Source organism: Apteryx mantelli, chromosome 3 (genome assembly GCF_036417845.1).
Source record: "Apteryx mantelli isolate bAptMan1 chromosome 3, bAptMan1.hap1, whole genome shotgun sequence".
Lineage (NCBI taxonomy): Eukaryota > Metazoa > Chordata > Aves > Apterygiformes > Apterygidae > Apteryx > Apteryx mantelli.
In genome coordinates, this window is record NC_089980.1 from 8901523 (window position 1) to 8917098 (window position 15576).

General features: G+C 46.1%; 1 protein-coding gene across 1 annotated transcript in view; it reads right to left on the reverse strand.

Annotated features, from left to right (window-relative positions):
• Positions 1 to 15220, reverse strand: part of ACSS1 (acyl-CoA synthetase short chain family member 1) — a 46997-nt gene extending 31777 nt beyond the window's left edge. The window contains exons 1-2 of the mRNA XM_067292651.1: positions 14935 to 15220; positions 10597 to 10693 (exon numbers count right to left, since the gene is read on the reverse strand). Coding sequence (XP_067148752.1) covers positions 10597 to 10693; positions 14935 to 15220 — 383 coding nt within the window. The remainder of the gene's footprint in view (positions 1 to 10596; positions 10694 to 14934) is intronic.
• Between the last annotated feature and the right edge of the window lie 356 nt (positions 15221 to 15576).

A 15576-nucleotide genomic window follows, 5' to 3' on the forward strand; every position in this document is an offset into this window, starting at 1 on the left:
CTAGCACAGTCATCTTCAATCTGTGCTTGGGGGTCTGCAAGCTACTCCAGTGCAAAAACTAAGAAAAACAAATGCATTTTGGGAGTCTGCATTTCAAAATAAGCTGTAAAGCATGAATCTACCAGTGTATCCTTATATCCAGGGACTGGGCACAGCTGTGAAAAACAAAAAAGAACAAGCAACTTTTCAATTAGTGGCTACGCCAAAAATAAAATAAAATGTTTCTGATCAGCCAAAAATTGTTTTGTTTCTTTTTCTAAACAGATGCACACAGGAAAAAGGCAAAGCCCAAGTGATCCACTTTGGAAATATCACAACAAAACCATGGGCTGAGAGTAACTTGGCATCTAGCTGGTTTAGGATAAAATCCTATCTGCACTGTCAGGGCAAGGAAGCAACACAGACATAAAGAAAGATACAGTGATGACTGGAGGGATACTATCTCCCTACCATTTTTTGAAGATAAGGAAAATCAGCCTCAAATCCCAGCCACAGCACTTTGTGTTACCTATTTTAAGAGTACTTCTGTAGCATTAACTAAATAGATCATTCTTGACGCACAATAACTTAGAGAGGTGGCCAGACGTGCCCAGTGCCAAGGTTCATACAGCCCAGTCTCTGGCAGTAGCCAGTAAGAGCTGCCACAGCAGAGAGACTGCAACCTGGTAGGAGGTAGATATAGAGTGTCTTTCCCCTGTACTGATTTTCATCCTTATCTCTTATAATTAGAGGTTGGCTTAAGCTCTAAAGAACAACATTTAATATCTCTTTCCAAGTGTTTTATAAACACAGTACTGCATATTCTTACTATCTACATAAATATGCAATGTCAGCTGTATTTTTTTGCTTACTTTTACGAAGTTCATGAACTGAACAACTCCCTACAATAATGAATTCCCACATTTGTTTTGCTTCTTGTCCTAAAAGGTCATATTCTCTTGTCCAGAATTCATTTGATGTTGCATTAGAGAAAAATCTCAACCTGGATAAATATAAAAGAGAGAGAACAAAATTGAACTTTGCTGCTGCTCAACTGTAAAGAGCAGAAAGTGAAGTAAGTCCCAAGCAGGCAGTTGTGGGAAAGCAAAATAAAAGCCACTTATCTGCAATGGAAAAATATGTGAGTGCTTTTAGACCTGCAACCACTTCCCTTGAACAGAAATGACAAGAGACCTCTGGCTAGTGTGTCCTTTCTGAACAACTCAGTGGTTCACTTGCTTAGTTAGGACTCAGTAATAGTGATAGCAGAAGCCTCCATCAGTTTTTATGATTAACCCCAATTTAACACTTGCTTAATGAGAATGTGTGAGCATGCTGATAAACAATAAGGAGTCGTTACATGTGCCCAAGTATTTATCCCCAGATCTATTTGCTTTGCCTTCTCCCTTGTGCTCTGAAAGGCCCAGATGGGAAGGTCATGCTCTGCTCTGCTCCCTTGGAGGTGGAGCACATGAGGGAATGGACACAAAGGTGAAGGGGCCATAGGGAAAGTGAAGCCAAGATCTCCGTCAAAGAAATCCACAAATCCCTGAGCACCAAGCATGTCTTTTGGCTCCCAGAGCAGCAACACACATTTCCTCTGCAGTTCAAGAAAGGGAGTTAGTAGAAATGCTGTGTCAGGACACCTATCCTTGACTCACTTACTCCTTTCCATACTGTTTGCTATCTAACAGACAGGTGATGAGTACACACTAGCAGTTTAGCATTTCCAGGACTTAACCTAGATGCCTGTGTCAGAATGGCATAAGCATCCTGCAGGGATGCTGCCTCAGCCTGCAAGCTTGACTGAACACCTCACCATTACACAGAGTTGGGTGAGACAGACCCATCGCATTCCTTGCTTGCTCCGAAAAACTGCATCCTCCCCACCTGCAACAGATGCTAAACTTGTCATTGCCATCACTCCATCATTCATGGTTAAAAGAGCAATGAGCAATTTGGATGGCCTGAAACCCTGTGCTGCCTGGCCCTTTGCAGAAAAGCTGTGGCAATACCATCTAACACAGGCAGCCTTTGCACAAGAAGGGATCTCCTGCCCGCCCACACCCAAAAGCATGCTGTGTCAGAAGCAAGGCTCATGTACCACAAACATACATCAGACACTGAACAGAGCTGGACACCGTCACCCTGGAGCCTGTAGGACAGTGATAACCAAATCTTCATTTGGGTACTGCCTGCACTGAAGCATGGGGTAAAAAGGAAGGTTAGAAGAAGCAGTTTTAGAGTAAAAACCTCTATACTGAAAGGCCTTAGCCTTTCCAGTAAAAGATAGAGCTTGGCTGGCTAGAGGCTTCAAGCAGACACGTACTGCTTCTTCAAACCACAAGAAGAGAGAGAAAGGCAAAATCCAAAGCAATGCTCGAAGTCTTGCCACCTGCCTGCACTTGCAAACGATTTCAATTCACTCACCGAGGCAGACTGTGCCGACCAGGGCATTATGTTCTGCAGAAATGGAGAAGAGAACCACCTGGGATTGACAGAGGAACTGGGCATACTGAGTGCCCCAGAGATGGCCAGCTCCCTGAATACAAGCCTGACAGGAAACAGCAAGATCTCAGTGGAGCAGCTGCTGGAGAAGGAAATGTGCTGCAAATAAAGGAAATGCCCAGCCTTTCTGACCACAGAAAGCTGAGAAACTGCAAAGCCAGTTAATGGCACAACAGATCACAACCGCTCTGCAAAACAGATTTTAAAGGGCAAGGGCAAACTGAACGAGTTGAGCAGTTAGACTCCATACAGGGACCACTTCAGTGGATAAAGTATCAGTGTAGAACTGAGAAATGGGGAACTAGCAACCAGCTAGACCCAAGAGGCAGTTACTGCTTGCATTACTACAAGCAAAGGGATCTTTTAAAACAAAGCACAGACATGGGACATAGTAGCAAAGCCAAGGACATGGTTGATGCATTAATGAACATAGGCAGGGAATGTAAAAATAAGGACAAGTGGAGGAGATTCTGGACTTGCTTCCAGAAAAAAAGTATCTTTCAACTAAAAATATGGACAAGAAGTCTGACCCATTTGTTGTACTGCAGGCGCGAAGGGAAACGGCTGCTGAATATGGATTCACATGAATGCAGCCAGGCAAAAAGCAAATGGCCAAAACGAACTAGGAAATGGCAGTATGTCAAACAGATCCATGTCAACTCTGGTCTCACTCTGCCTCTGCAGAGATGGGTCTAATTTACCCGTTTCAACCAAGCACCTCCAAACTCGGAGGGAAACACTGTCTTGACCCAGTGACACACCTGCTAAAGGTGTAGGAGACACGATGATAGGCCTTAAACACCTTGCACAAGAGCACTACAAACAGAGCCAGTCCTCCACAAGTGCCATCAGGAACATGAGCAGGAAGAAGCTGGATTGCACATAAATGCCCCCCTCCAGGTTAGTAACGACTACCCTGTTACAGAGCTAGTCTTGGGTTTGCTCTCTTGGGCCACTCCTGATCCGCTGCCCACTCGTTTCCATAAGCTTTGGAACAAGCCCTTCACATAGCCGTTTCATGTTACAAGCTGCTGAATAACAATCTTCTTCCACGAAAAGCACAGTCTGCTCCTGTTGTTACCATGTAGCCCTGTAATACAGTATTGCCTTTGCTAGGAACAGGTCACAGGCTTTGTACTGAGTTTGCAAGGCCTCAGGAATGAAGCTTGTTAGGCTTGCTCTGCCTGAACTTTTCTTGATGTATCTACAGCTTTGTTTCACTTGGTTTAGCTGCAAAGCAATTTTTCTAATTGACCAGGTGGCTATGACTAATCTGTTTTACTTTTGTTTATCTTTCTATGGTACCATGATGGTTTTATGACTCTAATATAATGATGTAGTATAGAAAAATACAAGCCTGGTATGATAATGGAGGCCCTGAGAATTGGAGATATAGGCGTGGGATGACAAGAGATGGGGCACTGGAGACCTCATGCTATAATCAACACCTGAGGTCAGTTAAAGAAATGCAGACCTGGAGCTAGACAAAACTGGCATTAGGAGTAACAAAGAGAACAAAGAAATAGGATCTAACATATATAAATGCCATCATATACAGTAAATTTTGATGTAACATGGATCTGCAGACCAATGAAGAAAGAGCAAGGTGTAAAAGCATGGTAGCAAACATATAAAAATTACCCGAAGTGGATCCTAGAGTGATGGAGAAGAAACCATCAGCATGAACATCATATTCCTACTGGCAAAGGACTCCACATGCTGATGACGCAGCATAAAGCCCCACCAACATTAGAAGGAAACAACCAGCCCTAGGACCCAAAGGAGCAGTGGAAGGGTGAGCATAACACCAGGAAAAGATGTAGTAATTAAAAAGTGTGTATATAACAATTTTAACTATTTATTATTCTTTCTAAGTAGATCTGGACTAATAATGATTAATCTGGACTAATAATGATTAGACTGTTAAGATTTCAATTGTACTAAGAATAAATTCTTGCCTTTATTATAGGTAAAGTGTGTTGGGGTTTTTTTTGCCCATAAACAAGATTCTAAGTGCTAACACTGTTCCATTCTATGGACTGATCACATTTTATGCAGGCTTTTCCTCAGCTATCACAGCATCACTTATAAGCACAAAGGCTGCAAGGCTGGCCCTTCAGCAAAACCAGTAAATCACTGTTCAGGCCAATATTTCTGTTTAAGCCATAATCTAATAGATACAGTGCTTCCTTCCCTATCTTTATGACATCTTCATTCTGAAACTACCAGATCATACTTCTCCTAGCTCCCTCCTCAGATATAGTGGTGCCTGTGTTTCCAAAGCCCATCATTCAATGTCTAGAACAAAGACTCCTGTAAAACCAACAAATGGCCGTTCTCTGAGGCATTTCAGAGCTGCCTGACAGAAACATTTTTTCTAAGAACTCTGATGTTATCTTTCACTACAGCAAGACAGCCTGCAGCTTTCTAAACAAAAGAAGCCAATTCTTTTTACATGAAAAAAAAAAACGCATCAAAACCTTCTTCGGGAAACAGCCTTTTGCACAGTGTTTCTAGATATTTTGCTAATTCATCTACTGTTTTAACAGTATGTTTTTAATTAAATAGCTTCATCACAAACCATGTTCTCTGCTGTCTCAGCACTAAGACTGGGTTGAGTATTTCTTGCAGCGAACAGTTTATTTCCCGGAAACAAAGTCTGGATCAGGCTGAAACTATTTGAAAATTCAGACCAGTTGCACCAACTAGTTTATTTAAAAAAAAAAAAAAAACACCCAAGATCTGGGCATCTTATCCCATTTCCTAGCTGTTGCTCTACATGAGTTACTATGAAACAGCCAAGATCAAAGCCTGACTCCATACCCCATGACAACAAAGCCAAGGGTACTGTTGCTCGAGACACTGGTTCACGTCCTCTGGAACACAGTAGGTGTTCAGATCCCATCTCTCCTTCCTGCATCAATGCTCCAGCCACAAGGATAATGCACAAATCTAGTCACCCTCATTGCAGCTTCCATGAACAGTCCCTCAGTTTAGCCCTCCGTTTTCCTCGCTTCTTGCTAAATAGAGAAAACATACATTTCTTTTTCACCTCAACATTTTTCCATTTTAGTGAGAATAATTGAAAAATATAGGGTTCAGTACGATTTTTTTTAACTATAGGTTCAATTGCTAAGCCAAGAAATCCATTCCCACAATCCTCCAGCCTTTCTTCAGACATCCTGAAGCCAAGGAGAGGTCAAGTCTTTGCAAATGTTTTCAGGTGAGGAAGTGAAAAGTCCCCAGAGCTGCCTTGGATGGGGTAAGCCTACAAGTCTTGGATAGATTTATTTGTGAGTTCACCTTAGGAAGCCAACACTGGAAAGACGGGTAACAATTTGCTGTCACTGAGAAACACTTTTCACATTACACAACCTACCCACATGGCTTCTACACTGCCATCTCTGCTGCAATCTCTGATACAGTCTCAACTGTTTCATCTCTGGCTGAGAAACCACCACACTGGGGTTTCTCTGGAGGAAGCTGCAATATGGCTAACGAAGGCGCTCAACCACTACCCCTTTGCACATCTAATCCACACATGTTGAAAATCTACTCTGGACCCCAGTTCCTGCCCCCTTAGCTTCTGTTTTCCTCTCCTTAACTTGTATTTCACATTTTGAATGTTCCCTCTCCCCACAACCTTTTCTGCAGCCCACATCTTCTTTGCCTGGCTCCCATCGGCAATATCCCTTTCCATAAAGCCTCATTTTGTTCAGACTAGTTCAGTCTGTATCCCCAGCCCAACTCTCCCTTTGAGAGGGACTCTCACCCTCTTTCCATGCTAGTGCAATTCCTTTACAACCTGATGTGCCGCCTGCTCTTGAACAGTCTGACAAAGTTGGGACCCATCCTGATGGCTGACAGAGGGATTCAGCCAATTAGCAGGATATTCACCGTGCCCGCATCATTAGTTTGCTCCTCTGGGCTTGTGTACACAGGATTTTGCAGTGCTAGGTAACACTTGCTCACAGGTGGCTAAGCCATGCAGGCTGTGGTAAACAAGGGAATGCTAAAGAGCATAAATAACCCCACTGCAGTCAGGGGGAGGTCTGCTGTAATTTCACCTGCTGTCTTTAACCTTCCCTATTGTCAGGTTTATAGAGGCTGTAACCCAACAGCTCCAGCCATGAACTGTCTGCTTATATATCCAACTGATAATAGAGCACCCTAAAACCTAGGCTCAGCAACACCTCAGAAAATTCCCCTGCAAGGTTTCAAGGCTTTCAGGCCCTGACAACATCCACAGAACAGGACAAAAAACTCCCAGCTGGGTTGGACGCTTCTACCAACAAATTCAGCTGGCCACTGACAGCAGCACACTCCTTCAGGTTATCTGCTCTCTCACCAGTGCCCAGCCAATGATGATGACTTTACAGTGTTTTGGCCTCCAGAGAGCCAAAGGCTGGCATGATCTCTCCCCGCTTTGCAGACTGCAGCCACCAAAGCTCAGGACAGTGGCAGGACCTGTTGCTGCAGAGCAGTAAAAAACAGTTTTCCTGCCTTCTCATTCAAAACTGGAGACAATTTGAAATTTAGCTGAATTTCTACTTGATGGAAAATGAAACTCCTAGGGGGAAAAAAAGCACAAGAGGGGCCAGAGAACGTTTTTCCCCAAAAGGCTGAGTTGCATTGGCTAGAGAGACAGGACAAACCTCAGTAGTGAAAGAGATCATTTGAGAGAAGGCTGAGAACCAGTGACTTGAGCAGCCTGATGCTCTCATGCCATTTAACCATGGCTCCAGTGTCTGGGCTACATCAAACACAGGTGGTGAAAGCTGCTAAACTTATACTCCCTGCCACAGGAAAGAGGTGCTGAGGCTGCTCTAGGAGCCAGGTGCCCTCCAGCAGGTTAGCGCCTCTCTCTTGGGCAGCCCTGGGCTGCCAGACAAATGGGAAGGAGTGGGGAAGACTTTCCAAAGAGGCAATTCAGTTTTATAGCAGAGGTTTTTATAAGAAAATATGTACTCATTACAGGTGAGCTGGTAAGGGCAGCAATAACCATTCAAACAAAGCTGAAAGATTTTGCCCACTGCTTTTTGGATCTTTGCCAATAAGGTGAGGTTAGAATTCCCTTCCTGGGAAGGAGCACTTAAACCCAGTCGTGTAAACACAACCTGCCTGGCTGACAGCCATGCATGACTGCAGCAGGACTCACAGCACGGCCCCACCAGCTCTTTGCCCACTGCAAGCCAGGCAGTTACTGCGATATCAGAGGCAAAGAGAGGCTCTTACTTCTCCCGAGACTGAGCAAGCTGGGGCTGCATTTCCAGCCAGTGCATGGAGGAGGCCTTTCTGTCCAAACGATCAAGCGCACATCCCTGAGGAAGAAGCCATTCCAGCCCTTTTCCTGCACAGCAGCTTGCTTCCTTTGCAGGCTGTGATGGGAACAGGGCCAACACTCTGCTGTTTGCTTGCCACTAACAGCTCCCCAGAGGAGTAGGGAGAGCATCCACACCAGCAGCTTTATCTTTCCTCATGCCTCACAAGGTTTATCAATAAGAAGAAAATGCTCACACCAGCCAGCTTTGCAAAGCAGATAATGGAGCAAATGGGTGCATTGTACTCCCTAGCACTTAAGCCCTAGACACCTCCAAGCTGAGCTTCCAGGACCTTCCTCAAGGCTGGTCAGTGACAACACAACCAAAAGTGTTTACCTTCCTAGTGCATGAGCTTAAGGCTCTTGTCCCATTAACAATGCATCCGAATCCTAAAGATAGGATCACTTTTTCTCTGCCACAGAAGCAGAGATCAGATACAAGAGTTTAGGTCCTCCTGATAGCATCCCTTTCATGACTCCAGCCTTCACTCAGGGCCTGTCCTGCACTGAAGCCAAGATGCAGAGATTACCCTACTGCAGAAGGCTCACTGAGGATTACTGAACTGGCATCACAATTTCTGTGCCACCTCTTTCTAATATACTTCCCCCCAAAAAAATTCTAGACAAAACAAGATGTTACTGCAAAAAGTTTTCAACTAAGCTCAGCATCAAAGGGAGGTCAGTACCAACATGCCTTGGAAAATCCTACTGCCTGATTTAAAACCTTTACAAACGCAGCCCAAAGTCCATAGAAGAGGCTGTTATTTCAAGACAAAACACTTGATTCTTTCCTTGCATACAGCCATATTACACCATTGCTTTCAGCAAAGCTATTCCTGACTTAACAGTGAGATGTGGAGAATCAGGCAATCTGTTTTTCCACTTTGTGGAAATTCTCTTGATAAAATGTGTCACCAGAATGCAGTCACTTCTCACCACAGGTACCACCAGTATCAGGCAGAAACAGGAACATGGCTCTCAGAATTTGAAAACCAAGGTTGCCAACTTGTCCTTCACCTAGATATTCTCCTTTTTGGTTGCTAGGTATCTTATCTTTGCACAGCTGCACAAAGATGGGCTCAGTTTTCAGGGTGGGCAAGTTGTCTTCAAGCTACTGCAATCCCAGATCCACAGGCTGATATATGCTTTCCTCCAAACACATTTTTGGCATGCCATGTGCCAAGAAAAAACAGTCCTGTTGCTATTCAGAAAAGGCTTGTCATTCCTCCTGAGATCCCAAGAAGACAGTCTGAGGGCTTACTTCGGAGTATCTCAGCACATTTCAAGTAGCACAGCCTAAGGGGGAGGCTAGAGTTGCCTTGAGTGAGGCTGTGCTATCTGATGGGCTGGTCTTCCTCTCAGGTTAACCAGAGCGCAAAGCACATCAGCCAATTCCCACCTCTGGTCTACCCCCATTTTCACACCTGGGACATGAAGACAGCAGTAAAAGTACATATATCACCCCAAGCTCTGGGACAAACCCTAGATTCTACCTCCTTTTATACCACCAGGATGGCAAAAGCAAAATTCAAAGCATTTAGCTAAGCTACCAAGCAGATTACAACCCATTTATATCATAACATACTTACAGAGCAGGTTAAATAACACCGCTGAGATTAAGACCAACCAGCTTCTTCCACAGTTTTACATAAGCCAGCATTTATTTCTACTGTATGGTGTACTAACCTCTCGTAGCTATTAGTACAGCCATTCTCCCTGCTGACCAGCTTTGTCACTCCAGCCAATGATGTTTTTTGAAGCTCAATAAATGCTGAAGGTGAACCAGGCTGGAACCTATTTACGGTCAAAAAGTTCCAGGAATCCCAACTGTCCACACGCTGCAGAAGATAGCTTGTAAAACTAAGAGTTAGATGGCAAGACTTTGTATGTCTCCTGTGCTCTCTGATCCAGTGGATGATCAAATATCTAGCTGCATCAGGGAAGCACTGAAGAACGTACAAGTCTGGGCAACCTTTAACCCTTATTAGAGAGAGACAATGCAGAAGGCATTTTTGCAGGCATGCCTGTCATCTCACTGAAAGTACACACCATGGAGGAGAGAAATATGTTTGAAGGCTGCCATCTTCTAGCAAACCCTAGCACCTGTAGCAGCAATTACTAGTTGGCATCACTCAGAGCAGCCTTAAGGTTGCTCTAAAGTGCACAGGGGATGGAGAAGATAAATATAGGGAACTTCAAATCCCCTCCAGCAAGGATTCAGCTACTAACAACACAAGATGTTGTTTGCACCAGCACATTTGCCGCTGTTCTGAAACTGAAAGCTGCTCATGAACTTTTACCATGGATACCACTAACAAGCAAAACTAACTGGCAGATGTGAACATAAGCCAGGGAGAAGTACAGTCTTTCTGTCCTGAAAGCTCCCACTAAGACAGAAAACAACTACAGGCAGGCCTGATTAAAGCCATAACCAGAAAAAGATGCCAGATCAGAATCTGCAGTCTTCAGCTACTGTTGCTTATTTACATCCATTGTACCTCTTATCCTGCAATATATTTATTACATAGGTGTCTAAGATCAGGAAGACCTCCCCATGAAGAACCCAAGGTAAGAGTATCATTTCTGGGTGGGAACATGACTCCATTTTTCAGCAGCTATCTCATCATGATACAACAACCCAGCAGCAATGCTGTGGCTGCACGTCCTCAGTGCTGGGGTACCTTGGAAGAAAGCAGAGTTTCACAGACATCAGAATTCAAAAAAGCAGCTCTTTTCCAAGTCCCACAACATTGCCAGGCATTGCAAAGCTTTGTGAGAAGCTGGCATACCTGTATGTAACATGCACTGCAGATCCAGGCTCATCTCTCTCCCAAATCAAAGCCACTCTGTCCGGAGACTTTTGGACATGTTGATCCAAGCAATTTACTGTAAGAAAACAGAGGTTTAAACAAAGCCTGAACATATGCAAGATGTTCTGTAAACTTAGCTTGGTCAAGCACAAAGGCAAGTAAGCATAAAATGAAACATCAGCTGTTAGCTAGCTAACCACCCACTCATTTATGACACTGAGAAAAGTTGTCCTTTACCGTATTTGTAGTAATGTATTATACTAAATCAGTACAGCTGCCTTAGAGAGGGCAACCCCATAAGAGGCATTGGCCAGTTCAAGTCAGCTCAGCTCCACTGACACTCAAAGGAGTTGTGCGTAAACCAGCAGAAAATCTCTTCCTTGCTCCCACCAGCACAAAGATAAGAAGAATTGTCTGTGATGATGTCCTCCGCAGAAGAGCATTTCACTACATAAATCTGACAGACTGTCTTTCCTAATTTGCATTTTTAGCAATGCATCATTTGAATTTTCTAGTTAGAGCTCATGCAAAACTTTTTTTTTTTTTTTTTCGCATAGGCATAATGGGAGAGCTGAATCTCTCACCTAAATGAAAATATCTAAAACCCTGGGATCTAGCATAAACTCACAGATTACAGTGGAGGCCTAAGAAGTCAGGAAGTGTACACGGACAGCAACACAGGGTGTCAGTCCAGCTCATCTAGACATCTGAGAAAGGTCTCAAACTGTGTGCTTCACCTCCTAAAATGTGAAGGCTGAATTACCTCCTGGAGGTACATCCCTCCCTCCAACAACTGTAGAGTAAACCTGGACAACTATGTGAAATGGGATGGTCCAAGTGAATTGAGAGAGCACCTACCTTAAAGAAACTTTTAAAGAATGCACCCAAACTTGCCTGCATGTTCAGCATTGCCTCACGGTTAGAGATTAATCCTGTTAGGTATTTACTCCAAACCTACACTAAACATACTTATTTCATTACATTCTTCTAAAGGCAGTTACTTTATTTCAACAGACTGTCAAAAAACAATCAGGCACAATGCTGCATAACTCATAGAGAACCCCCCAAAAAATGCAGTGTTTCAGATCATATTTCCTAGAAATGTTAATACTGGTGGGGAAGGATTTTATTCTTCCAGATAAATTAAGTGCAATGAAAGCTGACAATTGTGCTGTCAGAATTTGTGTTGTTTAAATAAGCTACAGTCTGCTTCTGCTATTCTGTGATCAAATCTGAATTACAATACTGCACCTAAGGTGGGAATGAGTCCCTAAACATGGACAGAAGGTAGAATTCCCTCAGAATTCAGCATATTTCATTAGAGAACAACCATCGATCTCAAAAACATAATCTCACAAGAGAAAAAAAAGAGCACTTTTGTTGTTTAAAGTCTTTTACTTTTTAATGAAAGTTCCTGCAGAAATACTATAAAGGAGATAAAATAATTCCTCACATCATCTTAGTATGATACAGGAGGTCAAACGCTCTCATCAGGAATGCTTTAAACATTTATTATACAGTTTCCTATGAGAACTCTTTCATCTATTCATAGGTAATTAGATGCATTTTGGTGTGGGACCCTTAACAACTTCTACCTCCAAGCTCATTGTAGCAATACCCTTATGTATTGCGCCACACTACCAGTAAATCACATTACCGTGGATTGGTTTCCCCAGCAACATTTCTTCCTCACGAGCAGCAGTACTAGATTTCAGTGAGAATCTGTACTGCAGTAAGCCCCAGCTGAGAGCAAAGCCAAGTGTGAGCTTTAGCTCTTTGCTCAGTAAGAACTCACAGGTGAATCAAGGCCAAATGCTATTAATTCCTTCCTGCTCTTACAAGTGCCTTTCACTCACTTAACAGAAGAGAACATAGTGACCTTCCCCTCATAGCTACACTGTAGTGGGTTTTCCATATGCCTTCTTGCCTCCTCAACAGTGCTTGGAAAAGCACATAGAAACTATTTAGATGAGACATGCTCCTGAGAACCTGGTGCCTGGGAAGTGCAGTAAGTTGTTGGGGTCTTTTCCTAGTAAGAAGCTATATTGCAATAAACCCACAAGGCCCGAACCTCACACTTCCTGCAAATGCTACTGCAAGGTCTCTCCAAGCAAAGAGCAGTAGTTTTTTTCAGTTGCCTACAAGCCAGCTATGTCTGGAGAGGGGAATATAGGATGCTGTGGAACAGGGACCTGAAGAGTTTCCGTGTTTCTATATTCAGCATTCAACTCAAGGGATTGAGGGACAAAACCAGAGCTACTCATCAAGCTACTCATCTTTTTGGTGCTTTAAAAGAAAAAAAACAGCAATGGAAAAACCTTTTAATTCTGTGCATCTGTCTTTCAGTTGTCTCTGTATTTTTTTTAACTATGCAAAGAAAACTGAGTGGCATTTAGTGCCTGCAGAAGAACGAGATGCAAGAAATGAACTAATAGTTGGATCCAGCAATACCTGGATTTTAGACACTTGGCCCATGTGGGATCCAGAACAAGGTACTGGCCCCACTATCCAGAGGAAAGAAACAGATCCAAAAGTCTGTGCTCAGCCAGGATCTTCCTCTCAGCAGGAATAATTGAAGTCTTGTTACAGAAGCCTAGCTAAAATCTCACTTCTCTCTGGATCCTGGATGCTGGAATCAGGGCCAGGCACACACCCTCCTTCATTTGGGTTCCACAGCTGGGAATCCTCCCTTGAGGGCAGATGCTCAGCTATGTTCTTTGGAAGACCTGAGGAGGGTTTGCTCTTTTGTTTTGAAACACAGTAGTCACAGATGTTACAGTCTCTGCATTCCTGAACAACAGCCTAGTGTTTCAAGCACTCTTCCCAGAAATGAGAGATGAAGTTAAAAACCATACCTCCCCCTTAAAGCCTTCGCTGCCAAGTTATACCCTAGACAGGGGCCGGGGCTTCATCCCACTGGATGAAGCTGGGCCACAGTGCAGAAAAGACCTCAGGGCAGATGGAGCCAGAAAGAAGCTAAGAGGTATTTAGGATTGTCAGAGAGACCTGCCTGGGCTCCAGTTCCCTTCATGTTTAGCCTGTTTGAAACAGTTCTTGGGTCCTGCAGAAATTGAACTGCTTCTGCCTGGCAACATCAGTTCTTTGTGTCACCTCATCTGCCTGTCATTTGCCTGCAGGAACTGCAACATAGGCTATGGCAACAGCATTACTGTGAACATAGCAAAAGTCAGCCCAAACACCTAAAGAAACGCTGCCTTTCCTAGATCCTCCCTGACGCAGGTCGAATAGCACATTACATGACAGACTTGGCTCACGTGTGCTGACTAAGGCAAGTCAGCAAGAGCAAAGACCTCTGAACGGGATGCCGGCACTTCACGCTGTATGTGCTCACAGCAGATCTCAGCTCACTCCCAGGGCTTTTCTCCCTTACATGGATATTCTTGCCTTTTGCAGCCTTGTAAACAAAACAATCATAACAAATCTTCTGTTTCTTCATGTAAGTGATGAAGCTAGAAGAAACAATCCAAATCAGCTTCTCATTTAAGACAGAAAAAAGACTGCAGCTTCCTCTGTAAAAGATGAACAGTGGGATTTTGTACCACTTGGTTCACCTTTGCACGGGCATTGCAGTGTCCTTGCCATCACAGGGCTGCAGCTGCGACTGGGGTGGGCAATGATCAAGCAGCACCCTGCACCCCACTGAGTGGCCCCTGGGGTGAAGAGTGGCACAGGCAACTCAAGGGAATGCATACAGCATCCTGACTGACAAAGTCACCCCATGTCTCAGAAGGGCTTCGCTAGCCTTTACGTAGTTTCTAAACACAGAAAAAGCATTCGCTGTAATACGTTTTCCGCCAAAGCGATTTCAGGGGCAGCGTCTGAGCAGAAAACGCGCCAGCACACCTGTGCAGGAGAGGGCAGAGTGAGGGTTATTAGGGCCTATTTAGGGTTATCTGCAGCTCTGGGTTTTTTCCTCAGTTTGGAGTATTTCATAACGCCGCTGAGATTTTCCCCAGCCGGCACAAAATGCCATCCTCCAGGGAACTGCATTACTGAACCGAGTTCCTCATTCTTCCCCCAAAGAGGGGCTCGAGCACAGGCTACCGCGGGGCAAACCTTCCGGAAAGCCCAAACGCAACCGCCGGAGCCGCGGCGGCGGCCTCGGGCTGACACGACACCCCGGGGCGGGCTGTGGAGAAACGCTTCCAGCAGCCCCGGGCGGCCCCAACGGCCGCCGCCAACGGCCGCCACAGCCACCTGGGCGGCCCCAACGCCCCGGGCCCGCGGCGGCCCGTCCCGGCGAGGCGGAGAAGCGGCCGCCGGGGCGGAGGGGATGCCCGGCGGCGCCGGCCTTACCGGAGACGTTGAGGCGGCCGCCGAGGAACCAGCGGGCGACGCCGCCGGCCGGGCCGGCCTCGCACGCCGTGTGGAAGGGGCTGTTCCAGCGCAGCGCCCCCCGCGCCACCTCGGACCAGAAGCCGCCGGGGTCGCGGGTCGCCCGCTCCTGCCAGGCCCTGTAGCCGCCGGGCGGGCTCAGCCCGGCGCCGCTGGCGCAGCAGCGGGCGGCGAGCGCGCCCCGGCTCCGCGGCAGCGGGCGGCTGAGGGCGCGCAGCCCCCGCGCGCGGGCCGCCGCCAGCGCCATGGGGCACAGCCCTGCTCCGCCGTCGGGGCCGCGCCGCTGCCGGCCGCGGCGCCGCCCCGCCAGCCGCGGCAACACCCCTCGGCCGCGGAGGGAGAGAAGCCGCCCGCGCGGGGAAGGAGTGCCCCGGCCCGCCCCGGGAACACCCCCGCCTCCCGCACGGCCCTGGGAACACCGCCAGCGCCTACCCGGGGGCATCCCTGCACCCGCACAGAGACACCCCCGGCACCCATGGGAACCCCCTCCCGGCACCCAGAGAGACACCCCTGTGCTCACACAGCCCTGGGAACACCGCAGCACCCGCACAGAGACACCTCCGGCACCCGCACAGCCCTAGGAGCACCCCTGGCACCCAGAGG